This window comes from Stegastes partitus, unplaced genomic scaffold, assembly GCF_000690725.1.
Source record: "Stegastes partitus isolate 25-593 unplaced genomic scaffold, Stegastes_partitus-1.0.2 Scaffold502, whole genome shotgun sequence".
Lineage (NCBI taxonomy): Eukaryota > Metazoa > Chordata > Actinopteri > Pomacentridae > Stegastes > Stegastes partitus.
In genome coordinates, this window is record NW_007578233.1 from 111,068 (window position 1) to 136,623 (window position 25,556).

Here is a 25,556-nt window from a genome sequence, read left to right on the forward strand (position 1 = left end):
GTAAGATTTTTCACATATCAGCTTTGTTTTTCTTTCTGTCTTGAACACTACAATTTCTGTAGAAAACTTCCATTTTCCTAGGATATTATTTGTCACAAAAATAGTTCTTCTTGTGAAGTAAGGCATCAAATATTCATTAACGCACTGCAAAGTTATAACATGCTCGCTAATGGTCAAAAATGCATATAAACATAATTGGACTACAAACAAAAGTAGCTGAAAAATAAGAACTCCACATCACCACAATGCAAAGTTCTTATTTCATTTCAAAAGCAGTCAGCACTACTGCAGGGAAGGTTAACCAGTTGGTGATTTGGTTCCAAACTTCTGTTCTTCTTTTCTTCATTTCCACGTGATCAAATGAATCGACCTCTGGATTAATCTTGACATGCTTCTTTTTTTAATTAACATTTTCACTGATGCTATCTTGTCACATCAGTTTCAGTTGATGGTTTTAGGGATGTTGTTTTACTCTGTTTAGTTCTTGTGCAGCTTGAACATTAAAATCCTCCCATACTGTAGAAAAAGTATATTCAGCAGCCGTTTTGTTTTTCTTCGGTCTTTGCATCATTGCTATACAAGCATGTGTGTCCCATCTCCAGCTAAAACAAGCAACTCCTGAAGGTAATTTTAATACTTGTCTGGGTCCAATTTCAGGTCTGAGCATCTGCCCTGTTTCGGTAAAGTCTTCTAAACCCTCTGTTTTGTTTGGCAGGTATCTCTGAGTAGCTCTATTTCTGGTTAAAGAGGGCAGGTTTCATCTCTTGAAGTGGTGCTTTTGACTTTTCTCCACAGTTCTATTGACTTACTCTTGAGGTTGATGTCGGGTGCATTTCTTACTCCACTGCAGCAGATTTTTATTCGTCAACAAAACTTTGTATATTGTAATTTTAGAAAGCATAAAATGTGACGCATGTAAACAGATTTTTTTCTTCACTCCTCAGTGAAGACGACCTATCTAGTTTCTAACCTGATGTAAACATTATTGCTAACTTCAGCTACAATCAATACCTTTATCTATAGAAAATTAAACACCTAAATACAATTTTTACCTCCTAACTAATCTCAACAGATACTCAGCTGATATAGAATTTGTAAAAGTGGTCTGTTAACATTGTTATATTAAAAAATTACAGTCAGTATAAGAATATTCAGGTCAAAAAGGTCATTTTTAGGAGAAAATGCATTTCTCAGAATGCAGTTTCCCCGTCGTTTTATCTTAGTCTGCTCAAACTATATCACAGAATCTATTTTAAAGTGTAAAGAAAAGTGTAGATGTAAAGTATGGAAGAGAGACAGCAAGAAGTCGTCTGGTTAGTGAAACTGCTGGAACCTTCTGAAGAAGTGCCTGAGCAACATCTCAAACTCCCATCATTTTCTTGACCATGTAACCAGGCATGCTGTAGAGGAAAAGAGCCAGCATAGCCAGCAGCAGGAGAGCTGTGACAATCTTGATGGCCAGCCACTTGTACTGGGTGCAGATCAAATGTTTTATGGCTTTGAAGGGAGTGAGGAACCACAGAAGGCTGGTGTCTGGACGGCTGGAAGGACAGAAATGGGCATGTTGAGTAATACAGACTTCAAGCGCTGCAAACCATTATATTGTGTTGTTGTTCTTTTTCCGAGTTAAATTTGAATGTAAATGTAGCTGACATTACTGAAACAGGAAAAAAAAAAAAGAGAGAGAAAAAAACAACAAATTAAAGGTGATATCAGATGGAAATACATGAAAGGTACAAAGAAACAGCAACTTACCATGTAAAGAAAGAAGACAAGTCCAGAGCTTGGCTGAAGTAAATCCGTAAAAATGTCTTTCCCCACGTCGTGAAAATGTTTTAGCTTTATTGTTGTTTATGCAAATTTATGATTCTTTATGGGTTTTTTATGCTTGTTTTACACTTGCTTCTTTATAACTGATTTATCATTTAATTAGGAATTTATTTAGCATAACTTTATTTATTGCAGTGTTTATTTTAATAGTTTTTTTTAGTGGTTTTGCTTTTGGTTGCTTTTTGGAATCAAGCTGGACTTGTTACACGTGTGTATATTTGTACATGCACATAAACTTTGGCATGTGTACATTTCTGTATATATGTAGGAGGAGTAAATGTAGAAGAGTAAACTAGACAATGCCACCGAGAGGAATAGATCAAAAGAATAGTAAGATTTATAGACTTCGTTAAGATTGATAGATTTCCCATCCTATTATAAGATAATTATAAGATAATTGGATGGGAAAACATCCTTCGTACTTGGGTTTCTCCAGCGGCTCTGGTTCGTTGCGTCCTTCACCAACTGGGCTTTTCTCAGCCTCCTCTCCTGTCAGGAGGTGCAGCTCTGCTTCCACTTTTCCCTGGAAAGACAAAAACTATCTCAGTCAGAAATCATGAGAGTTTACACGAAAGACTTCGTCACAGAGCTACTAAGTTTACTCGCGCCATTGAGGAAACAACTCAAGTTAGATGCACAATCTTAAGTAGGTGGATAACATTTCAGCTTGAGGGAGTTTAGTCACAATGTTACATGAATACATGCAGACATTTTCTAGTCCTCCTGATGTCATTGATCTCTGGATGACAGCGTCAACTGTGCTGGTCAATCCAGACTAAAATATCTCAATAACTATTGGATGAACTGCCTTAAAATTCATGCTCCTCAGAGGATGAATCCTTATGACTTAGTAGGAATTTCATCACTTTTCATCTAGCATTAAAATTTTCATTCATTTGACTCTGCTGTACTTTCTGTTTAGTGCGAATCAGCAAATGTTAGCATGATAAAACAAAGACGGTGAACATCGCAAACACTGTATTTGCTAAATAATTGTATGTTAGCTATGTCATGGTGAGCATGTTGCCAAGTAAGTATTAGCATTATAGCACATAATAGCAGGGACGACCTACTTTTTTCACTTTTTAGTGGTTAGAAACAACAGATACATTTGTATAACACTTGATATAGCTTTTACTCACAATTATAGGAGTATGAAAAATAAAAATAAAAAACAGATAACAATTAGCCACTGCTTTTAGCACCACAGAGAGTAAGGGCTGAGCTTCATAGGGGTTGTTTTGTTATTTGTTAATAGCAGGTAACATAAAGGAAGGTTTTTTTTCTGATCTTTGGGATAAATTGAGTGAAGTTTATGATATTTTGTTGCACAACATCAATAATGACGGCAAAACCTGCTTCTATGCTGGTATCTTTATAAAAGTAAACTCGTAATGTATTGCCCTCAAGCATCAATCACACGTCAATATTAGCCTCATTTCGTGCATGATCAAGATAGAGAAAAACAGAAATGCAGGGAAAAAACAGCATAGCCAAGCAGGAATACGTTATAGCCAAGCCAAGCTCCCCCTGTCGTTTGTTAGGCGTGTCTCTGCTGTGACCCACCGTGAGCTCAAACTCATCTTCTTCATTTCTGGCCACAAACGGCCACCAGCCTTTGATCCTCTTCTGTTTGAAGATGGACACCATGGGCATCTCTGTTTCGTTTGTCACCATCTCGATGGTACACTGCTTGGGGGTCTTTGCACCACGCGGGAAACGGTTCAGGTCGAGCTCAATCGCACCTATGAAGACATTTTTTCACTGAATTAAACACAGCAGAGGTTAATCGACAAGGTGGGAAAACAGAATACTGCTCCATGTCTAACACTGAAAGGACCTGATGAATTTCACTACAAAATGCTACTTGAATTTAGTGTCTCTGCAGCATAATGAAGTGAGTCTATAAGAGTGGTATTAGGTAAACAAAACTTTACTCAAATATTTTAAATGATTAGCAACAATACCCAGGAAATCATCTGCCGAGAAATGATCAGCGTCCCACACTTGCAGGTTGAGTCGAGCTGGGATCTTGTACTCGGTCTCATCCCAGGCGAACATGGACTCTTTTTTTGAGATGACAATCTTCTCCTCAGCCATGAGGTAGTCAAAGGGGTAGACGAAACGCCAGTTGAAGTTGCCCTCTCCGGTGATGGAGTGATAGTGGACGTCGGTGTCCTGTTTGTCCTCCTGCTGCCCTTTCAACCAGCTGTTAGAGGAAGAAAAAGATGTAGAATGGACTCAGAGTTCTTGTTACACCAAGAAACTGTCTATTTTCTCATTGGGATATAAGAAGTAGATGATTTTTTATGTGTTTCTAGATTGTAAATGTGCCTTGATGTAGCTGTGCAGATGAAACGAAAGAGAGAAACAGTACATCAAAAACTTTAAGCTTGTGATTACCCGCGAACAAAAATGTCACTTGATTTCTCGCCAGTGAAGATATCGTCGTCCTCCAGAACCACTTCATCTGTGTTCCAGACGATCACCCTCAGTTCAAACCTGCACACAAGCAAAAATAACCGCATATAATGACATGCTAATATCTATTATTATCAGAGATGGCAGTTACAAGCATCTTTAGATCAGACCTTATCATTTATTCAGATACATTCTCAAGGATCTGACCTTTCTCAGTGGTATTTTGGATAATGATAAATTAAACTGTGTAAATGAGAGCTGCCAATTGACAATTTGACCCGTACTTCTTTGGTTTCCTTGGTGAAATGTCAAGTGCCGGGCCGGGCGCAGTCATATCCTTTGGGAACATATCCACCCACATCTCAATTCTTCCCTGCAAACAATTGAACACAAGAAAACATTTTGTTTCTGGATGCAAAGAAATAATAGATAAAGGTGCTTGTTTGGTTGACATTTCTGTTATTACGTTAAAATACCTGTTCAATTCCTGGTTTGTCAGGGTGCAGCAGTGGTCTGGTCTCCACGTGTTCGGGGATGAGTTTGCAGCCGACTCGAGGGATTTCCTCCCAATGGTTCAGCACAGTGAGAGCGAGGTGTTCATCAGTCTGCTTCTTCAAACCTGACAGACATCACCGCAAATCTTTGTGATTTATCCTAGAGTGCACCCTTGATCTCATTAAGTTATAGTGTTGAGCCACCACTGCACTGTACAGTTGTCTCTCAGGAGACTGTGATGTGTCAGCTCAAAAAGTGTGGGTCAAAGTTTTCAAGGCGGGTAAACTACAAGAATAGATAATATTACATTTGGTCCATCATATTTTATTTTATCAGTTCCAAAGGCTCAAATGAACAGACTGCAGAACTCATTTGTTAATGTTATTCAGAATTTGGGCTCTAAACAGGTTTCATTGCTCCTGTGTGGATAATTAAACTGATGCACATTAGCCACTTGTTTGCGATAATAATCTTTTGTATATTGTAGTATTTATGTTGCTGTTTCGTGAAATGTTGTGTTTTTAGTATTTATGTGCACATGTTTGGATGCAAGACACATTTCAGACGAGTACTCTGAAAATAAAGCCAAACAAAACGAAATAAAATCACATTTTTTAATTTAAGATGTTGGCATTTATGTCTGTGTAGAGTCTCACTCATGCAGGTCATTATAATAATATGATCTTCAATAAAAAGCTACTTGACTCGACTTTCAGGTTCTTGAAGATGAACTTAAAAAGCTTCTTGGATGAGTCTAGTTGCTTTTTGCTAAACATTTTACTGAAGCTCTTAGAGTGTCAGCATTTCGCAGGCTGCTCCAGAGAAAGAACAACAGTAATATCAGGATGAAATCTTGCATTGCCAACCTCCCATTAGGGATTTCCTTTGCATAAATGTTCCTGGATTCATTGTAAGTATTTAGATTAATGTAGTCAGACAATCAGAAGGTCATAAAATACCATTTTCATCCTCTATCTCGGTCGGTGCCATGAAAACACGATTCTCCACCTTCACTCTTCCTCCAGGGCCGTAGTGAGGCCCGTCCAGTTTGCCGTCCTTGCACAGCTTAGCCAAGATTTGTGTGGGCTTCATCGGGTCTCGCCACACATTGTAACCATGGCTACAGGAAAAAGCAAACATGGTCTTAGCTTCCTGAAACACCATAAAACTAATGGCACTGCACCTGCTTGAAGGAAAACCTCACAGTCAAGATACAAACAATAATTTACTCAAATGTTGGGTTTGACACTTAGAACACAAGCGGTTTCATTCATTATTCTCATCCTGATGCTCCAACTCTCTCACATTAAGTAATTTACTACAGTTTGTCTGCAGTCTTTCACACATCCCTACACAGGAGTTCAGCTTTTGTTTCTTACATGGCGTAGTTACGCGTGACACCACATGTGGCTCTGTGTTTGCTGTAGAAGCGATTCTCCAGATCAAGTTTGGTTTCTCCAATCAGATCATCGGTTCCCACCAGGTCCCAGTCATAAATTGACACCGTTAGTGTGGAATCCATCGGGAACGTGGCCTCCACATCGAAAGATCTGACAAACATTGAGATTTTAACGTTTTTAATCATGTTTAAAACACCAAAAACGTCGTATAAATCCAACTTTTTTTTGGACTTACTTCCCAAACAAAGGGTTCAGCTGTTTAGAGATGTAGTTCTCTTTGTCTTTGATCTCTGTTTTTCCCAGTCTGATAGCAATGTAGGGGTCGGCTTTCCCGTTTATGTCTGCTGGGTGCAGGTCAGTTGCCTGAGAAAAAGACAACATAACTGTTCACTGTTGAGTTGAGAATCACAACTCCTGCAGAGTCTGACCACTATCTAAGGTTATCTACTAGATGATAATGCAGCAATGTGCAGAGTTTTACCCGGATGACGTAGATGCGGACGAGGATGTTAATGGGATCGTTGTGAGGGATGTTCTGAAACATTCCCATGTTGGAGTCGAAGCTCATGTCTCTGGGCATATCGTCCGACACTTTGTACATGCACAACGAACCCTAAATTGACACAGTTAAACAATCAAAGCGTATAGTGCAAAAATGGCCGCAACTGTGCTATGTACAAATATATAACGTCTCATGTATATTTCTTCCTTCTTACTTTGAATTTTCCAACAATCCTGTCCTCATCTGTCACATTTTGGTCATCATCATCACCACCCTTCCCCCTGAAGAGGTTAAAACTGTGCAGCCAGTCCTCAAAGTTGTCAAATTCAGCTTCCAGTTCTTTGGGATACACCTTATTTGAGCACATGAAAAGACATAAAAACATAAAATTGGTTTTGAATGATCTTTATCGCATACAACCAATTATTACAACAAGTGCTTTAAGCTGCTCTGGTACCTTCAGCTCATCCAGCTTCGGCTTCTTCCTCTCAAACGGGTCGACCGCCGGCCTCTTCTTCTTTCCTTTTCCTTTCTTGGAGCCTTTCACAGGAGATTCATCAGGTTTGATATCTGAGTACAGGTTAGCATTGAGGAAGGGGGCAAGAAAGGGGGAGCGGGGAGGTGGGGGAGCGAAGGAGCAGAGCACTCGAGACATGAATTCCACATGAAAGTTGCCAAAACCAGCTTTTTACTGTTTACAACAAGCATACCATTGAATTGTATACTACCGGAGTATACAATTCAGTGGGCATACTTGGTGGTGCGTTAGGATCCTCCAGGCAGGCAGCTGTGTAGACTTTGTAAAGCTCAGGAAAGACAAGCTGACAACTTGGCTGTTGTTTGTTATGTCAAAGTACATGTACCCCAACATAACACAGTGTAGGCTACGACTGCATGCTAACATACAGAATATAAACACAGTAGATTCTGTACAGCCTGGTTGGCACAGCACAGAATCAAACATACTTTAGAGCACTAAAATTAACGCTCATCCTGACATCGAATTGCACCGTGTTTGCTTTTTTTTTTTTATCGTCTGTATTGTTATTGACAACTTTCATGGCCAGCATACGACGGATATGCATGTATGGGAGAGAAAAAGCGGTTGTCCCACAAACTGAATTTTTGATTCATGTCAGCATCTACGTGGAGGCATTCTCGGGGCTACGAAGGCTACGAGGTTCACTACTGCACTGTAGAAGAAAACAACAGAGTTAGTGAGCTTGTAAAAGATGAACATGCATGAATTTAAAACATCCCAACAATATGTGTCCTATAAGAACTAATACTGTGCTTACTTAAGGTTTTTTAGCACTAAGAAGTGGCAGTTGAGTACTAGAAGTGACTGAACATTTAGATAGTTCAAGAAATGTATGTCAAAGAAAGCTAATTCAGTAGTTTGTCTACCTGATTTTGGAATTTGTCACACTTTAGGCATCATAGATTTTATACTTGACAAAGCAGCTATTAAGGAATACTACTACTACGGATACTACTTGGTTCAAGCTGACAAAGAGGCACATGAAAGCATAGTAAATAATATGAAACTGATGAAAAGAATGTAGAATCTCATCTGGTTTTACCTCCACCATCTGCAATGTCCATTTCCTCTTTGTCCTCTGAATCTGACAGGGCTGCCTCTTGAGCCTTGAGTGCCTGAAGGAGTAGAAGTTTATTTCTCAACTGTATTTATCAAGACCAAAACAAGTTAATGTCTGAGCTTAAAAAAATACTTTAACACTCTTCACTTCACCCAATCACCATAGTCAGCTTATTAAAATAAGAGTCCTGTTACTCACTTCTGTCAAAGTCTCGATGGAGGCAAAATATTTGGACCACCAGTCCAGCATGCTCTCGTCAAGTTCCTCCTCTTCCATCTCGTCTCCCTTCTTTCTCTTCTTCTTTTTCCCCTTTCCGTCCTTGTCATCATCCTTTTCGTGCAACAAACATAATTTTTGATCTTTGTCAGTAAAGATATCTAGTTGCATCATGAAATCTTGATATATAAGTTGTAAAGCAGCGCTCTGCTTACCTCAACTTTGACCACAGCATCAGAGCCCTGTGGACCAACACCAGAGTTTATGATGTGAAATCATATGACAGAACAGTCATTATCTCTTTGACAGTTTACTCTGCATTTCTTAGCTTAGTAATCTGCACTATCTATGACTTTCAATGTCGATCAGTTTTTTTCTTGATGACTCAAGTAATTGTTAGATCAACGAAATGTACAAAAAGTCTAGTTGGATTTCTCGTGGCCAAAGATGACATCCTCAGATATCTTGTTTTGTCCCTAACCTTGTGAACTGTCACACAGGAAAACAGAAATCAGAAAATATTTAAGTTTCAAATGCTTGAGTCAGAGAATTCTGACTATTTTCTTGAAAAATTGCAGAAACAATTGATTCATTGAATATTAAAATAGTTGCAGATTCATTAAATAGCTAGTAATTAATTGATTAATTAGGCATTCATTGCAGTTCTGTAGTGAAAAGTTGAGTGTTTCAATCATGGAGTTGTTGTAAAATCACTTAGAGTCTCTTTCTGGGTGTTTATTTAACCCCTAAAAACTCGTCTTTGTGATTTTTTTTCCATGAAAATAATCCCTTAGTGCCATAAAATACAATAGATGTAACTCTACACTGTTTCTTGCTGCAGCTCGAGCACTCCGGCTCACCTAAAACACTGCTTAAACACTGTAAAAGTACTCTGTGTTGCATAATGGCACGTTGAAATATGGGAGTTTTTTAGCCAAACATGTTCGAGCTGGAAACAAATTCTGAAGAAAAATAATGTTGAAACCTCATCCTGGGAAGTGACAATATCGGTTCCTTTTTGTATATTATGTATGAAATCCCACAAGTGTGATTCCATGTTTCTGAGACTGTCATCAGTACACTGCAGTGTTAAGGTGGAAATGCTCAGCCATGGTGTTTGCTGCTTATTTCACTCATGATGTGTTTTCAAGCATATCAAAAACACCACATGGACACTGGTCTAAGTCTTTGAAAGAAGCTTTCATCAAATTCCGAAAGTAAAACTTACACAGTCCAGTTTGACCACAGTTTCCATCTTCTTAAAAGAAGGCTCGGTTTCCAGGCTGACAACAACAATTTCCTCTGAAATATCAACACATCATGTGAACGTCTGATCATCTGGTCATCATATACAAGTTACTGACTGATGACTCTAGATTATACCTGTGGTGGAATAGTTGTTGGCCTGCTTGTCTGCTCCCCTGTAGATGAACTTCCGCAGGCTGGTGACAGCGTTAGAGCCAACCAGAGTGTAGCGGCCAAAAGCTCTGCAGTCCACAACTCGAATGTTGAGCGGTGGGTGAAGCAGCTCATTCTCGGGCAAATCCTTGACACACAAAATCTAGAGTTAGTTTCTCTTACAAGTTTACTTCTAACAGGTGATTAAAGTAGATATTAACAGAGTGATTTAAATGATGAAATACAGCACAGTACCACTTCAAACCACTTGACAAGAGCGCTGAAGTTGGGGTTTTTCCTGTAGTTGGGGATCAGGGCAGACTGGACTCCCTTTCCGGCGCACTCGATGTCCACTCGAGGCCGATCCACCTGAGCGAGGTTCACCCTCTTCAGGTCCCTCAAGCCCCAGAACAACACCTAAAGGAACAACATGTCAGCTGGTGTTTTAATCTCCTTGAGTGCATTTTCTTGAATTTAGCTGTTCATGTAAAAGTTTATATGACGTCTTCACCTCAATCCTGTACTTGCTGAGCACTGGTCTGATCCCCAGGGGCACAGGCAGGATGGGTCCGCGGTCCATGTCTGTTGGACCATCGATGGGAGGAAGGTCAGCTTTTCCATTGGGACCAATCTAACAGACAAGACAGATAGCTATAAAACAACTGCAGTGCTGAGCCCACAGGTGGATGGTGTCTCTACTTGGACAAACTAACCTGCAGCAGTTCAAAGGCTGCCAGCATCTCCCCAGCGGTGCAGTTCCCTCGGTAGATCTGATAGTACTCCAGCTGGGGGGGGAAACGTGGCGGACCGTAGTGTTCGTCCGCCATCTTGACTATGGGCTTAGCAAAGGTTCTGCCCATGAAGTCAGCTTTGCCCTGGAAGCACCGGACACACAGTGAAACATTAAATCTGGTCTGAATGTTTGAAAGAACCGTGCTTTCGGCCAGGGGTTAAATTGGGATTTGTGAGGAGGGGGAGCCTTTGTCCAGTGAGCTCAGGGCACACAGACAATATTAGCGACAGCAGAAATAGGAATGATTTCATTAGTAGAAATCAGTTCAAGGAAAACTGCACAGATTGTGTTCTGTCGCTAGATGTGGATTATGTGGAGTAACAACATCTCTGTGGTTGGAAAAAGATGTTGCAGCTGAATTTTCTAAAGTCATTTTTTAAAAGTAAAAACTAAATTCCATTTATCTCCACTGTATTGGTAGAATTTCAGAGTCAGACATCTCAAATTAAAACTACAAAAACAGTCATTTTTACCACTAAAATTCTCATTTTTAATTGCAAAAAGGCAGTCTATTTTCTCAATCTGTTAGTGATTTGGATGTTGCTTCAAAGAAAAATTCCACCTCTGTGAAGCAAAAGTGAAGCGAAACTGAAAAACTCTTATTATTACATTCTATCTCTCAACAGAAATATTGTGATCCTACAGAAAAAACTACATTTGAACTTTTGCTAGAAAAGAAATAACAAAACACTGTGTTCATCCTGAGCAGGACTGATTTAGTTATCAATGATTTCACTGCAGAAACTGTTCATCTCATTGCTTCTAGAAAAGCATTTAAGGTAATGAGACTCCGTACAATCACAACAACATGTCAGAAGATGTAAATAATGAAGTTACCACTGCTGTGCACAGCCCCTCTCTCAGAGCGGAGACGGTATGAATCCTGCTGCTGGGTGATGCTACAACTGAGTGAAGTCAAACACATTAAGGAAACTTTCTACATCTAGTGTGAGACTGCAGATTTCAAGATTTGTCTGTTCCTTGGTAATGCGGTGGTACGAATAGAGACAGGGCTGAGGTCTGGTGGGCTCCAGCCCAATTTAACCCCCGTTGTTGGCCTACGATATCAATATAATACTGTTAAAATACTATGGCGTTGTTGGAAAGCAATTAAAGAAGGCTGATGATGTAATCAATAATATATGCAATAAGCAGAAAGAAACATGGCTCAAGATGCACATGTTTCGAAGCAGACTACTAAGTTAAAAGCACTGAAGATAAAAGAGCAAGATCCCTAAAATAACCAGTGAACTGCAAAACAGATACGTATTCATGTAGTGTCATAAAGATTATATTAAAAATAAATCTTTCTTGCAGTTAGTGGTTATAAAGAATCCAAATTCCTGTTGGCCGCATACAAAAAAAAGCACAAAATTGAATGTAAAGGAATGCAACAGGGATAAGTTGATCAAGGAGAGTCCATCTGTCCAGGCTTAAGGACATATCTTATTCCTCTTGCATGCCTTTCAGTACAATATACTCTGCACACATTACAGTGATGCTACTGTACATCAAGCCAGTCCACACTCTACTTATCCAAAGCGTCATCCAAAACAATGGTGTTATTGTCAGGAGCAAATGTAAAATTATCAGTCAGCAAAGATATTTTGTCAAATATAATTCTTATCAGGTTGCTATTTAACACAAACAGAAATAAAATCTAATTTCACAGATAAAAAGTGATGGTACAACACAGTACTAAGAGCATATCACTTGCTGCTTTAAAACTCCTTAAGTGACACGTTTAGTTTTACATTTCAAGTGAAAGACAGATGCTGTTAAATTATTAGGCTGACAAAGATGAAGGAGCTCGATAAGGCAGCTGTTATCCGGAAACTCGAGCTGCGTGAAGGTGGAGTTTTTGCTCGCATTAATACAAATGGAAACAGACAGGAGTCTCTGTTCCAAAACAACCCTTACCACTGTGTCCTGATCATAGATTTCAAGGACGATAATAGGGGGGTCATCTCTCAGTTCGCTGGCTTCTCCAAACAGCTCCACGTTCTCGAAAACCAGCAGCTGGTCCCATGTAGGACAGAGAGTCTCAGCCAGCACCTGCAAGGAAACAAAATATTTAACAAGATCCAGAAACTGCTTTACGGTAAATCATATTTTAAGCTGACAGGTGATCTCCTGTAAAGCTTTTTGAGATGCCCACCTCAGTGACTTGGCTTTGTGTTGAGAAGAAGACTCTTGCAAAGGGGTCAGACAGACCTGTGCTGTCAGCTGCAAACAGGCTTCGGGCCTGATACATGTGGACCCTCAGCTGGAAGATCTGCTTCACTGCAGAGACAAATTTGCTCATAAAGGAATCAGTTAGTGTATAAAGTGTGGTGTGCATTTAAAGACATTTTTAAATACAAAACATAATAGTTGTCACTTGAAAGAAATCTGACACAAAAAAGGTATGTAGTTGTGCATATCTTTTTTATTATTTGTGTGTAAAATAAACATGTAAGAAAAGCTGATTATCTTACTCATGTATGTGAGGCTGATGGGAGGTGAACACGGCAGTCCAGGTCCTCTCGACAACTTGTTTTCCTCGAATCCATTGGGCAGGCCGCTCAGGTAGTCCTTGCGCTGCTTGTTCAGACCGAGCCACAGATAAATCTCAATCTTGGACTGAACCGTCCAGCCGGCAGGCCCGAAGCCTTTCTTACCGGGAATCTTAACAGGAGGGGAAAAAACAATTTTATTCCTACAAAACAACATGGTGACACACAATGACAGGAGCTCAATAAGTAACTGTAAGTGCATAACAGAAGAGTAAAGGTGATAGAAGCATGTAAGAAACAGTAGCAACACCTCAATGCAGAAATAATCAGTACTTTTGTACTATTAAATTTTTACTTACATAAAGGTATACAACTCTTACTACTAAAAGTGTTCTGTATGTAGAATGGCATATTTCAAAGTCATGTATATTATTGGATTATAATCACTGATGCATTGATGTGCTCATCACTTTTATGGTAGAGATGCTTGTATAATTAATATGCTGTTTGTGAATTTCCCCTCAAGGAACAATGTTTTTCTTAATCAATAATATTGCATAAAATTAATTTTTTGATTATATTTTGCACTATTAAACTTAATCTGCCGAGTAACTAAAGTTATAATATAAATATAGTTGAGTAAAACGAACAATATTTGCCTCTGAACTACAATGGAACTGAATTATAAAGTATGGAAGCAAGTAAAGTGCTAAACCTCAAATTCATATTTCAGTCCAGCATATAAGTAAATATACCACCACTCTGGAGTACATTAACTACTTCCTGATTATTCGGTGCAAACTCACCCTGAGAAAGATAGTTTTGACTTTGCCGCAGTCCTTTCCTCTCTCCTCATCTATGCTGGAGTAAAGGATGTCTTTGGAAGGGACACGTGCGTAAGCAATGCGCTTCCCGTTACTTATCATCCAAATGTAAACATCAGGAACGCTGTGTTGAGGCTGAAATAACAAAAGAACGCTCGTATTAAACATTAAAAAACTGCGACACACCATGAAAATGCAGTAAATAATTGCACATGTTGAGGGTTTTACTTCGTCAGCCAGGAAGCGCAGCCTGGTGAGGAAGTTCTGAGCCAGCTTGATTTTGTCTCTCACTGTGCTCTTTTTCACCTGTGACCTCATGGCCTTAGCTTGCTGACCTATGCTCTCCTAAAACCAGAGAGAAATGCAGGATTTAGCAGCAGAGTACAAATATTTATGGCCAAAAAGTGGAAGAAATTGGCTATGTTTTAAAATCAACATACCACTTCTGCCATGCACAGCTTCAGTCTCTCCCTGTCCAGCTTGGTTCTGCCCGACTGATTCTGGTCCTGGTTTGCCAGCGAAAGAAACTGACTGAAAGAATTGGAGCTCGGTCAGTGTGGATATTTTAATTTATCAAGAAGTCTCAGTGTTTTAAACAGCTTTTTTTTCTCCAATGTGTGGCTGAAGTTTGTAAGTACAGACCTGCATCCTTGGCTGAGCTCCTCCAGGACTCCTCTGAGCCGGCGCTCAGGATAGGCCTTCTCTGTCTTGATGATCTCTTGCACATCATTCAGTCCATCCTCCTGTAAAAGCAATTGCACACAATGATTTTAACTCGAGTATTATCTTTGTACCATCTGAAACTCACTTAGAAAGTAAAAAAAGAATATGACTTGCCAGCTTGTCAGCAATGTTGTCTATAATGTTGGCGTTGTACAGCCTCCTCCTCTGATCCTGCCACCAACTCTTGATGTAAATACACGGCTTCCTCTCAAAATACGGCAGATGGAAGTAGTTTCTGTGGAAAATGAAATAAAATGAGAATTACAATTAAATATCAACTAGCAGTGCTGGCTGAAGACAATAATTCCAACTTATTAAACTACTTAGTTGACTGTCTAGGAAAAGATTTTTCAAATTCAGTGGTTCAAAGTGCAACTATAATGCATTCATCTTTTGTCTTCAGCATTTATTTGTTCCCACTATCTGCTTATCTGGTGACATTATTCCTCTGACCGGTCGGTGATGACAGGTTTCATGGGCGGAGTTGTCGCCACTGAAGCCAGATCTCCGTCATCGTCCACCTCCTCGTCGCTGTCGTTGTGGATCAGCTCAGTTTCCTCCTCATCGCCGTCGCCTTTCTTCCCCTTCGTCTTTGGTTTGATAATTCCATCGATCTCGTTTCCATAGTAACCTGGCAACAGCAGTTAGGAGTCAGAGCATAAATGATGCTGCACTTGCTGCACATCTAATAATTAGGAATATTTATTTAAATACTTGGTTCATTACTGTTTGTTTTCATATTTCATGCAGCGATAAAGCTAGAATGTTAATACAGTAAATTATGCGAACTCCTGAAACTGTCTTATGCAACTTTTACATGTTGGAACTCTTCACTCTTACAGAATTCCAGTTTAGCATTAGGCATTTTTAATTCTCACCAAATTCCGTTTAAAAATACTAAGAAAATTAGGTGATGGAAAATACCTATGGTGACCTCAAAGTTGATGGGCTTGTCACCAATCTTTCTGTCGACCATCGTGGCCTCCAGGAAAGACCCGAAGAGGAAAAACTCCTCGACCTTCCCTGTGGCGGTCTGTTAAAAAAAAAACACACACACACACATTGTCAGTGTCTGAATGTAAGTGAAACCTGCTGTCACTCACTTTTATCGGTGAAATAACAGACAAAAAACTTCAAAGCACTTGAAGCCATCAAATATTAACAGCTATCACTTGAATCGGTTGCCGCAGTGCTCAGTTGAATTTGCAGCGTGACTTACATTGTTCCCCAACAAGAAGAAGTCACATTAATGCAAACAGCTATTAATAATGCACCAGGGGGGCTAAATACAGACTATCAATAATTCACAATAACTGACGCACAATGACCTGTTAGTGGGAGCAACAATTGCCATCCTCTGCATGGCTGCCCATCCAGGCAGGGACCCACCTCTGAGATGTTGGGCACTCCCTCCAGCTGCACCTCCGTGGAGCTGGTTATTTCAGGTGAAGAGGGGTCCAGGATCTCCACACCCAGGCTGATGAGCAGGCGGGCCCTGAAGGACACCCCTTCGCCGAGGCCTTCGTTGAGCTCCTGGTACTCGTCCATCAAGGTGTAGGTACGAGTGGAGCCGTACATGTTCACCCAGGCAGGTCCCAGCGTGGGAAGGAAGCCTGAGAAATAAAGAATAAAGTGGTTTGCATGTGGAAATGTGCAGATAAAAGAAGGAAAGGTGCCTAATAGATAGAATAATAGATTAGCCTCTGTCTTAATTGTTGTTAAATTGATCCTATAACAAAAGGGAATGTTCTGGAATTAAATTTGTCATCAGACTCAGAATCAGAAATACTTGAAATGTTATGTTATGTTATGTTATGTTATGTTATGTTATGTTATGTTATGTTATGTTATGTTATGTTACAGTTGCTCCCATTCAAAGTCCTAAACATGAGCAGACAAATGTCACAAAAATATAAACATAGGTACAAAAGCCTGAGCATAAAATGTAAGAATGGATATTGTACAAGGAGAATAAAAGTACAAGTATACAGTGTTGTGACTACTAATACAGTTACAATTGTGTCATTGTACAGAGGAGTAGCTGTTGCTAATATGGAGGATGCAGCCTTGTATTATTAATGTTACTGAAACCTAGCTACTGTAGTGGTCAAACAATGTTTTCAGGATAGAGACGTTTAGGAGATTCATACAAGTCATTAAAAAGTAAATGATAAGTCACCTTTATCTCCATCATTGGAAATCTTCCGCAGGTCTAAAAAGTGTGTTCCTATAGCGACATCATTCACTTTGTCCGAGTCGCGGATCTGGATCTTCATGCGTCTGCAGAGCGGCGGAAACATCTCCGTGAAGACAACCTGCTCGTTCCAAATGGGCTCGTAGCAGCTCTTCTGAACTGATGTTTTCCCCTGAAATCAACCATAAATCACATAATTTTATGTATGTAGCTGAAAAGAACAAACGTCAGCGAATATTTGTTAACACTCACCTTCTGCCCAGCAAACAGTACTTGGACATAAGGATCCACCAGGTCCTTATTTTCCCCTATGAAGGCCTTTTTTACATTAGCCATGATGCTGGTGTTCATTCTGGGGAGTCCTTCAGCTCTGTAGATCTTCAGGTAATAACGAGCCCACTGTCGCTCTGCAGGGACTCCCTCTGGTAATAGCAGATTGCTGAAACACAATGTTTTCATTAAGTTTTCTGCATTAGGTTTAAATTGAAATTTCAAAGGATTAACAAGTTGTAGTTACCCCTCGATGTCGTCTTCGTCAGATTCATTGGCCTTGTGTGGAGTTTTTATAGTGTCTCCTTTAGCCACAACTGCAACATCACACTTAATGTAGCCTTTACATCCGGCTGTGATGTCTTCTGGGTCGGACAACAGGGCCCATTTGTGGTAAAACTGATGTTCTGCAAAACAAGAAAAGAAATATGAATTGATGTATCAGTGTCGTTTATATAGAGTGATAACAAGGCTGAATTTCTTCTTTTTTTTCACCTGGCTGGGAGTAGATGGTGCCAACATCCAGTTTGAAAGTTCCAACCAGGGTTCCACTACGCAGAAGATTTTTGGAGTGGATAACCTAGATCAGGGAAATAAAAACACTAAAACATTAATCACATTTATCTTCTGGCAAACAAGGAGGTGATCTCAATCAGTTTTAGGTTAAGAACTTACAGACAATTTCAGGATTTTGTCAAACATAACATCTGGAGGGACGTGGAAGTCGAACACGAAATACTAGAAAAGAGAAAAGAGTTTGACGATATTGTTGGTACAAGTCTTGTTTTTAGACATATAGTGAGCGTTTTCTCAACATATGTTGTAACTCACTTCGTTGTAGTACGGGCAGTTGGTTGATTCCTTCATTGAGGTGTACTTTTTATCTTCTCCGATCTCGACGCAGACCATTGGATCCATGTTGAGTCCAATCAGCTGTCTGGCTTCAATCACTGTCACACTCACCTGAAATTAAAGAGTGAAGTGATTGACGGAGAGGCTCCCTGATTAACTGACATCACCGCATCCAGTGCAATAACATGAATACACTCTTTCCCTTACTTGGTAATCTACTGGTCTTCCAGAACTGGGCTCCATCTTGATGTCTGGCTTTGATCTGTGAGGAGTCAGAAATCAGTGTGAATCTTTAGACAAACGCGCATAGTTAGTGATATAAATGTCTCAGGTGCAGCAGAACCACGCTTGCCTCTTATTAGACACATTGGTGGTGACAGCTGTGACTGAGGCCAGTGAGATGGTGTCAGGGTCAGGGCCTCCTCCCATGAACATGCCCTGACGATCCAGGTTCTCTGTCTCCAAGATGGCTGGCTCATCTGAAGATCATATAAAAGGCCACAATCAGGACAAACGGTACCAAAATTAGAAATGTATGGCACTAAAAACTTAGCATATTCTAGCATCGTACCTCCCCTTCTTGTAAAATAGTGTGTTTTATGGGACAAGACTATATAAATTTGCATAGCAGACAGAGACGATGCATGATAAAGCAGTTAAAAAGAGAATTAAAGGTGCAATATTTGTAATGCATTTTAATTTACTGCAGGACTGACAAGTAAAATTCCCAAATAGCTACTACACAACAAAAGATCAAAGTATAAAAAGTGGCCGCTGCACTTGTGTTTTTCAGGATAACAGTAAATTCAGAGAAAATCTTTGGCACATTAGTTTGCCAAAATGTTTTCAGGTGGGATGTAGTAGGAGCAGCAACATCAGCAAAGAGTCTCTTTGGCTTCATCCTAATCATCCATCTTAGCTGGTACCTCCATTTCTGTCCTCCTTGTGTCCACGGTGCTTACTGCGCTTCATGGTTCAAAACAACTCTTTGTGTGCTCTGTGAAAGAAATTGAAGAGTAATTTACTATTTCATAAGCAAGATGTTTGCAAAAATTGGTAATATATAGTCAATATTACCAGCTACTTTGACTTCATTAAAAACCAAAGAAGTTAACACATTTTTGTTGTGCATGTAAATCTCATTTGTTGCATGTTCTGCAGCTAAAACGCCTTTTCCAAAACATGTTGCTCATAAAAAAACAAAACCGCAAAACCGCAAGACTAAACCGTGACACGACGCTTACATGTGTTGCAGACAGAGGGAAGCTAATTGTCCGTCCAGAAATGAGACGACTGGAAAAAAGGCTAAATTATTAAGAGCGTTTACATCATGTAATGCATACCAAAACATATGACTTAGGAAACAACTCATGACAGAAAGTGTCAGGACAGAAGTACAGTAGAGCACATACAGTATCATTTTAAGAGAGGTGTCAGTGTGCTACCACACCCTGGTTTAGCCTTTAAAAGGGCCTTTCAATTATTTAAATTGGCTGACCTTAATACATCAATTAAAGAGGATACATTGCACGCACATTGTGAAAAATAATGCACTTAAATTAATGAATCTGCAGAAATTAATCTGCAAAGAGCATTTCTTTGTGGGTTTACAGTTCAACCTAAAAAAAATTTGGCATGATCAAATATGCAAATTATTTCCAGTGTTGGCATCTAATAGCCCTTCATGAGGAGCTGCTGCTTTTCTCCTGCATGTTAAAAAGAGTTTCTGCACATTTTCAGAGTTGCATTATACAGTCAAAGCAAAGCCAACCACTTATTTTTTAACAAAACATAATATTTAAAACCACATTCTCTCAGAAAAATGATCAAACACTCTTATAAGCTGCATGTTGCATGGAAAAACTTTTTCAGAAAGTTTAGAATAACTTGTGCAATTACAAACAACTGCAAAAGAACTAGAATATGTTTGCAGTATCCAAAAAAGGAAAGAAATTCTGCCCAAACAAGAAGTACTAGTCATTAAAATCCCTCCTCGAGTAAAGTCTTTCAACTAGTCTGCAAAACACTGAGGCCTAAACAACAACATTTCTCTGCTGATCTGAGTGTTGCTGAGGAATTCAAATAACCTGATTGTACGTACCATACAAGAAAAAGGATTCTCTTGTCTCCCTCCTCCAAGTAGCTCCACGAGGTTTCCTTTCGAGGAAAACACTCCTCAAACGTTTCTCTTTTCTCTCTGACAATGGAAGAAACTCTACATAAACATTTTAGACTTTTACGCAGCTCTAGGTATGAGGCCACAAAGTCAAGTTGCACAGAAAAGAATTGGGTTTGTCCAAGTCCGAAGTTGGGCTGGAGTGATGTGATACACCGATGAATAGTGCATGAGTGTTGAACCCGAGACTGGTAACTATAACTAGGGACTGCTGAGAGACGTCACCGTGAGCGGAGTCTGCCAATCCACAGAGGCTCTGAACACAAAAGAATATATGGATTAAGCATTTTTTTAAGAGCCAAAATGTTGCTAAAAAGCAAACCGTCAGCTTGTATTCAGGCCATCTAGCAATCCAATTATAATACAGCTCGAAAACACTCCTGCTAACTGATAAAAAGAGTATACACAAGCTACTAGATAAAAGTTTTCTGGTGTGCCACAAGATAAAGACAAAGACATAAATCAACGTTTTCCTTGTACACTAAAAGGTTTTCACAGTTCATCCTTTGGTAAAAGTAGCATCGACACAAAACAAAGCTTCCAATTGTGCACGAGGTAATCAATATATCGTCATGTCACCAGTGATAGAATTTCATGGAAGTAAACAAAAAGTCCACCCAGCCTAGTTGGAAGAATACTCCCTTTTAATCATTAACAGGATGCTGCTCCAAACTGGGCCTCGAGGCAGACACACTGTGTTCTGTCAGTGAATCAACAAACGGCGTCAAATCACAAATTCATTCAAGTTATGATTTAAAAATATATCTACATTTTGGGTCACATGAGTACTATGTATCTTGTTAGAATAAAGACATTTACTTAAAAGATTAAGGCTCAAATGAAAAAAACATGGTGGGATGCATCCCTGCATGAAGGGATCAAACGCTGTGTTTAAGGCATTGATAAGACGCATTATTTTGTTGACCCGAGACATGGTTTAGCAACTTCTATTCAATGCAGCTCCTATTGAATGCTAAAGTACAACTCATCGTCTCATCAATTACACATACTGTCAGTCTGTAAGCCATACGTCTAAGTCTAAAGTTGCTGGTATCCGATGAAACAAGGCTCTAAATTATTTAGGCGGCCCAGTCAGTGTTGCATGTGGCATCCTCATTATGAGAAGGCATCGCCGTTCACAACAAAAGAAATAGATTTTGCACAGAGGGAATGGCAGGAAAATGTGTTCTCAGATTGGGAAAGTGTCTTTATGTTTTATGCACACACGGAAAAGAGAGTAGATTACGTTCAAGGATACATGTATGAACCAATATTTGATTACTGTTTATCAAACAAAACTGTGAGATTCATTTCTTGCAACTGCTTTATTGCTCTCGTGCAAAAAAAAGGTTTTATCTTTTTGCCGCCTGCTCGTTTGGAAGCGCACGACGGTCTCGGTGACACCGACCTGGCCGCTCTGTTGAGGGATTCTGCTGTTAATTACATGATTCAATACCAGCTAAGAGGGGTTGAGGAGATGTCCTACTTCCTCCAGGATAGCCGGTAACCATGTCACCAATCGTGCAAAGTTACCAGTTGCCCCTGTAGCCTAATATACTAACCTTCCTTCTCTGATGGGTGTTGTCATCAGACTCAGCTTTAAGCACTGAAGTCGACATCGGCCACCAAACCAAAGCGCCATGGGATGTTTTTTCTGGTTTGATAAAGAGCAAAACGCATTACAAGGCAATTCTACGCAACAGTCCTTTACATTTGAGTTTCTCTACTGAGAATACACAAAACAACAGCTTAAAATCTCAAGTATGTAAAATAAAAAAGAGAAATTATTTGTATTATGGATGAATATTTAGGTAACACTTATGAATATGCATGAGAGAGCAACCAAGCCCTTAAACCGACACCTTTGACAATGTCGTCTAGGGTGAACCAAAGAATGACTTGATACCAACCATGCAATCTTATCCCGTGTGGGCTCAGTATCCACAGGCCTTTTTTGGCTGTTGGTTGTAGACTGCTTATCAACATCTTATTTGTGCTCCAGTGACTCCGTGGGCACACCACCTGACTGCGGTGTAGTGTATCAGTATGGCACATTTGGATGGAGGAGCTTGGCAAGCGTCACCGGTGAAACACAGCCAGAGCGCTTTGTTGTTAGGTAGTGTCAAGGGGGACGTTCGCTAGCCAGCGAGCACGTAGGGCCCAGGTAGACGTGACCTCAAGTGACCCAAGAAAATTAAAAACAATTAATCAGTATCTACGTTGTACTAGTTTATTAGTTGTACTGTTTGAAATGTGCACTCAGTAAAACCTATGGTACTATAACAGACAAACAAAAGATGGATTAGCATATTTGTGTGCTCAAACTCCTTACGTAGATCGACACTATCTTCACCCAGTTTGTTTCACTCATGCTGGCGAACATGGTTATGTCGGTTTCAAACGATTCCAATAAAGTTTGTCTAAATAAACCTGATAGACCTAGAGATAATTAGTGTAAGTTCCTTGGAAGGTGCAAGAGAAATGTGCAGAAAGTTTTGAACATGAGAATCTCTTTCAAACGCATATAAACTATTAAAATCTAGGAGTTCATCAATCAATTTAAATTAATTCATGTATCGTTGACGTGAATAGGTGCCACATGCATATTTAACAAGGTTACTTCCCCAAACAAAAGACACAATAAAGGACAGAGGAGTGAATCATGCCCGTATGTGTGTTGAATCAGCAAAGATAACAATAAATGAGGAAATTTAATCTGAAAGAGTATTAATACTGAAAGGTAGGACAGAATGCCTGAGAGCCTTACTGCATTATTGTTTTTTTTAACTGTGTTTTTAAATCCTCACTTGCATTCTGTGTTTTCTGTTGCACTAACAAAGACAATTACACCATTAACTAATGCAGAAAAAAGAATGGTGCAGAAAAATTCACCAGAATACTCTAACATTTCCTGGGAGAGGACACCCAGAGCCCTGCTAACCATGATCACCTGTTGTAGCAGCAGCAATGAAGTGTCACCTGGTGGCCAAACAGACTGTTACAAAACATTTTACATACAGTCTATGGCTGTGAAATTAAATAGTCAGGCAGTTTCAGCCAAGTTGTTTCACCTCTAACCTCAATTTGCTCTTATTTTTCTAGAATACCTTACACAGATAGGCTTTCTAACTCAAGCTAAATCTAGTGCCTCTGTTAGCTCCTGCTGGCTCTTGTTAGCATCTTTTTTTAGCCGCTATTAGCTTTGTTACCTCCCTTTAGCACCTATCACCTCTCCTTACTTCCAGTTAGCTTCTGCTGGCTCTTGTTAGCATCTTTTTTTTTTTAGCTCCTATTAGCTTTGTTACCTCCCTTTAACACCCATATGTGTGTACCATATACATATGTATAACAAATCACCTCTCCTTACTTCCTGTTAGCTCCTGCTGGCTCTTGCTAGCTTCTCTTCTTTTATTTGAGTCTCTTTGGCTCCTCTTAGCTTTGTTACCTACATTTAGCACCGATTAGCTTCAGTTAGTTCGTTTAAGCTCCAGATAGCTTCTGTTAGCTCCTAATGACTTTTCGGCTTTTTGTACCGACACTTGGGTCTTGTTAGCTTCTGTTAGCTCCAGCTAGCTCCTATTCGCTACAGTTAGCACTAGCCGCTTCTCTCCTCCAAATGCTAACTGTTAACATACACTGAAGCAATTTTGCTGCAAACATGTTCAGAAATTGGTTACACTTTTGCTGATAGCATTAGAGAAAAAGCCAAGTCATAAACAACAATAGAAAAAGCCTTGCATTAAACAATGTCATTTATTTTAGCTGTCCTATGTGTTTTCATTAGCATGATGGAAAACAAGTTAGCATTACTAGCATTAATGCTACATTCTATAGTGCTTTAGATTGTGGCTAACTATAAGGTACATAAGTGGAAAATCACCTCTTATGGTTTGTCCAGCTAATCTGACTCTTATTTTAATTACATTTTATTGTGTGATAGAAACTCTAAGAAGCTGCTGAGCAGACATGAGCTGGTATAATCTTGAACATCACTGTGTTCTTTAAATGATCATTTTGCAGGTGTGACTGATTGTTTAAATACATTTGTGCAGCAGAAAATTCATTCATTTATAGGACTGAGGATTGATTATGTATTTATTAATATGTCAATTATTTAACAGAAAAACTTGGGCAAATCTGACTTATACCATCATATAAAAATTGCACAGCAACCTGGTTTATCAATATTAGAGAATCTGACTTTTTTAATGACTTATTGTTCAGTCCATGCAATTTAAACAAATAAAATAAATAAATAAAATAACCCCTAAATGTACATTTCTTTTTGACATTTTATGAAAGAGAAATAGCTCAAAATGTAAAAGCAACCAGTGCATAAAAAAGGCAGTTTCTTACCTTAATTGGAAAGCAGTGATCCAGTGCAAAATGCTGCACATGTTATTCTGCACACTGAAGCTCAAACATTTAAGTGAAGTAATATATCCCAAAATTAATACATATACTACTATACGTTTTGCATTTTCCAGGCAGAGTGTTTGTGCTACTTTTTGTCTATGGATGGAAGTTGCTGTACCGTTCTGACTGTTGGCCGGCTACTTCAGTCAAAATAGATCAATGCTGCAACGTAATGTGGCTGAGTGGTTGGTATCTGATCAATCACACATCGTAGTTACTATACTTGGGAATAAACAGATGAAATGTAAGTAATGAATTAGGTCATTTTGATGCAGCATTTGTGCATGAAAACAAACCAAAACATTGCATTTGTGTTAGAAACTCAATTTATGTGACTGTAGCTGAATCTTTTGAGTAGCAGCTGTGACTGAAGGAAGACCTCCATCTAGTGGTTAGACTGTTTCCCCATCGTGGAGGAATCATGGGTGAAAAAAACATTTTTCTCTCCTCTGTAGAGGACACCAAGTTAATCACAGTGAGTTAACATCCTAGCCTTGTATGTCATCGAACATTAGACTCCCGTTGTCTAGGCAATTATTCATGAGGGCAGGCTTGCAGCTTTGCTTCCATTTTTTTTTTCTCCCTGTTTCCAGGAAACGCTGCATCTCTCTGGCTGCCTCCATCTATGAGGCAGGCAGTGTGGTGGAGGAATTAAAGTGACACAGCTATATTATGTGAAAGTAAAGCAGAGCAGCTCACAAGGGTGAGATCTTTAAAGGGGGAGTAGCCTTTTTATAGATGAGGCTCAGAATCTCTCCAGACCTCCATAACCTTAAAGGAGACTGGAGGAGATTGCCTGTGTGGATAACCTTTCCTTAAAAAAAATCCGCTGCACAGGGATATAACGAGATGCTTTGTTGTCTTGCTTTTCTCTCTATTCATTTGTAAGGGCGCAGATGGATAAGCAGCTGATGCAGGAGGCAGATCTCGGCACAGCACACTGGAGCGAG

General features: G+C 39.5%; 1 protein-coding gene across 1 annotated transcript in view; it reads right to left on the reverse strand.

Annotated features, from left to right (window-relative positions):
* LOC103361409 (otoferlin-like) overlaps positions 1–18,449 on the reverse strand; it is a 26,327-nt gene extending 7,878 nt beyond the window's left edge. Inside the window, exons 1-40 of the mRNA XM_008287477.1 lie at positions 18,367–18,449; positions 18,222–18,276; positions 17,994–18,125; positions 17,838–17,900; positions 17,658–17,742; positions 17,410–17,569; positions 17,145–17,331; positions 16,878–17,064; positions 16,088–16,311; positions 15,623–15,731; positions 15,152–15,329; positions 14,813–14,933; positions 14,618–14,718; positions 14,416–14,506; positions 14,204–14,320; positions 13,958–14,110; positions 13,134–13,323; positions 12,815–12,939; positions 12,577–12,711; positions 10,577–10,738; positions 10,375–10,494; positions 10,119–10,280; positions 9,849–10,011; positions 9,694–9,767; positions 8,681–8,707; positions 8,448–8,579; positions 8,232–8,304; positions 7,106–7,218; positions 6,863–7,000; positions 6,628–6,759; positions 6,382–6,509; positions 6,126–6,296; positions 5,706–5,866; positions 4,728–4,870; positions 4,536–4,624; positions 4,234–4,332; positions 3,798–4,039; positions 3,397–3,575; positions 2,253–2,353; positions 1,367–1,541 (exon numbers count right to left, since the gene is read on the reverse strand). Of these exons, the coding sequence (XP_008285699.1) occupies positions 1,367–1,541; positions 2,253–2,353; positions 3,397–3,575; positions 3,798–4,039; positions 4,234–4,332; positions 4,536–4,624; positions 4,728–4,870; positions 5,706–5,866; positions 6,126–6,296; positions 6,382–6,509; positions 6,628–6,759; positions 6,863–7,000; positions 7,106–7,218; positions 8,232–8,304; positions 8,448–8,579; positions 8,681–8,707; positions 9,694–9,767; positions 9,849–10,011; positions 10,119–10,280; positions 10,375–10,494; positions 10,577–10,738; positions 12,577–12,711; positions 12,815–12,939; positions 13,134–13,323; positions 13,958–14,110; positions 14,204–14,320; positions 14,416–14,506; positions 14,618–14,718; positions 14,813–14,933; positions 15,152–15,329; positions 15,623–15,731; positions 16,088–16,311; positions 16,878–17,064; positions 17,145–17,331; positions 17,410–17,569; positions 17,658–17,742; positions 17,838–17,900; positions 17,994–18,125; positions 18,222–18,276; positions 18,367–18,449 (5,280 nt within the window). The remainder of the gene's footprint in view (positions 1–1,366; positions 1,542–2,252; positions 2,354–3,396; positions 3,576–3,797; positions 4,040–4,233; positions 4,333–4,535; positions 4,625–4,727; positions 4,871–5,705; positions 5,867–6,125; positions 6,297–6,381; positions 6,510–6,627; positions 6,760–6,862; positions 7,001–7,105; positions 7,219–8,231; positions 8,305–8,447; positions 8,580–8,680; positions 8,708–9,693; positions 9,768–9,848; positions 10,012–10,118; positions 10,281–10,374; positions 10,495–10,576; positions 10,739–12,576; positions 12,712–12,814; positions 12,940–13,133; positions 13,324–13,957; positions 14,111–14,203; positions 14,321–14,415; positions 14,507–14,617; positions 14,719–14,812; positions 14,934–15,151; positions 15,330–15,622; positions 15,732–16,087; positions 16,312–16,877; positions 17,065–17,144; positions 17,332–17,409; positions 17,570–17,657; positions 17,743–17,837; positions 17,901–17,993; positions 18,126–18,221; positions 18,277–18,366) is intronic.
* Positions 18,450–25,556: the final 7,107 nt, after the last annotated feature.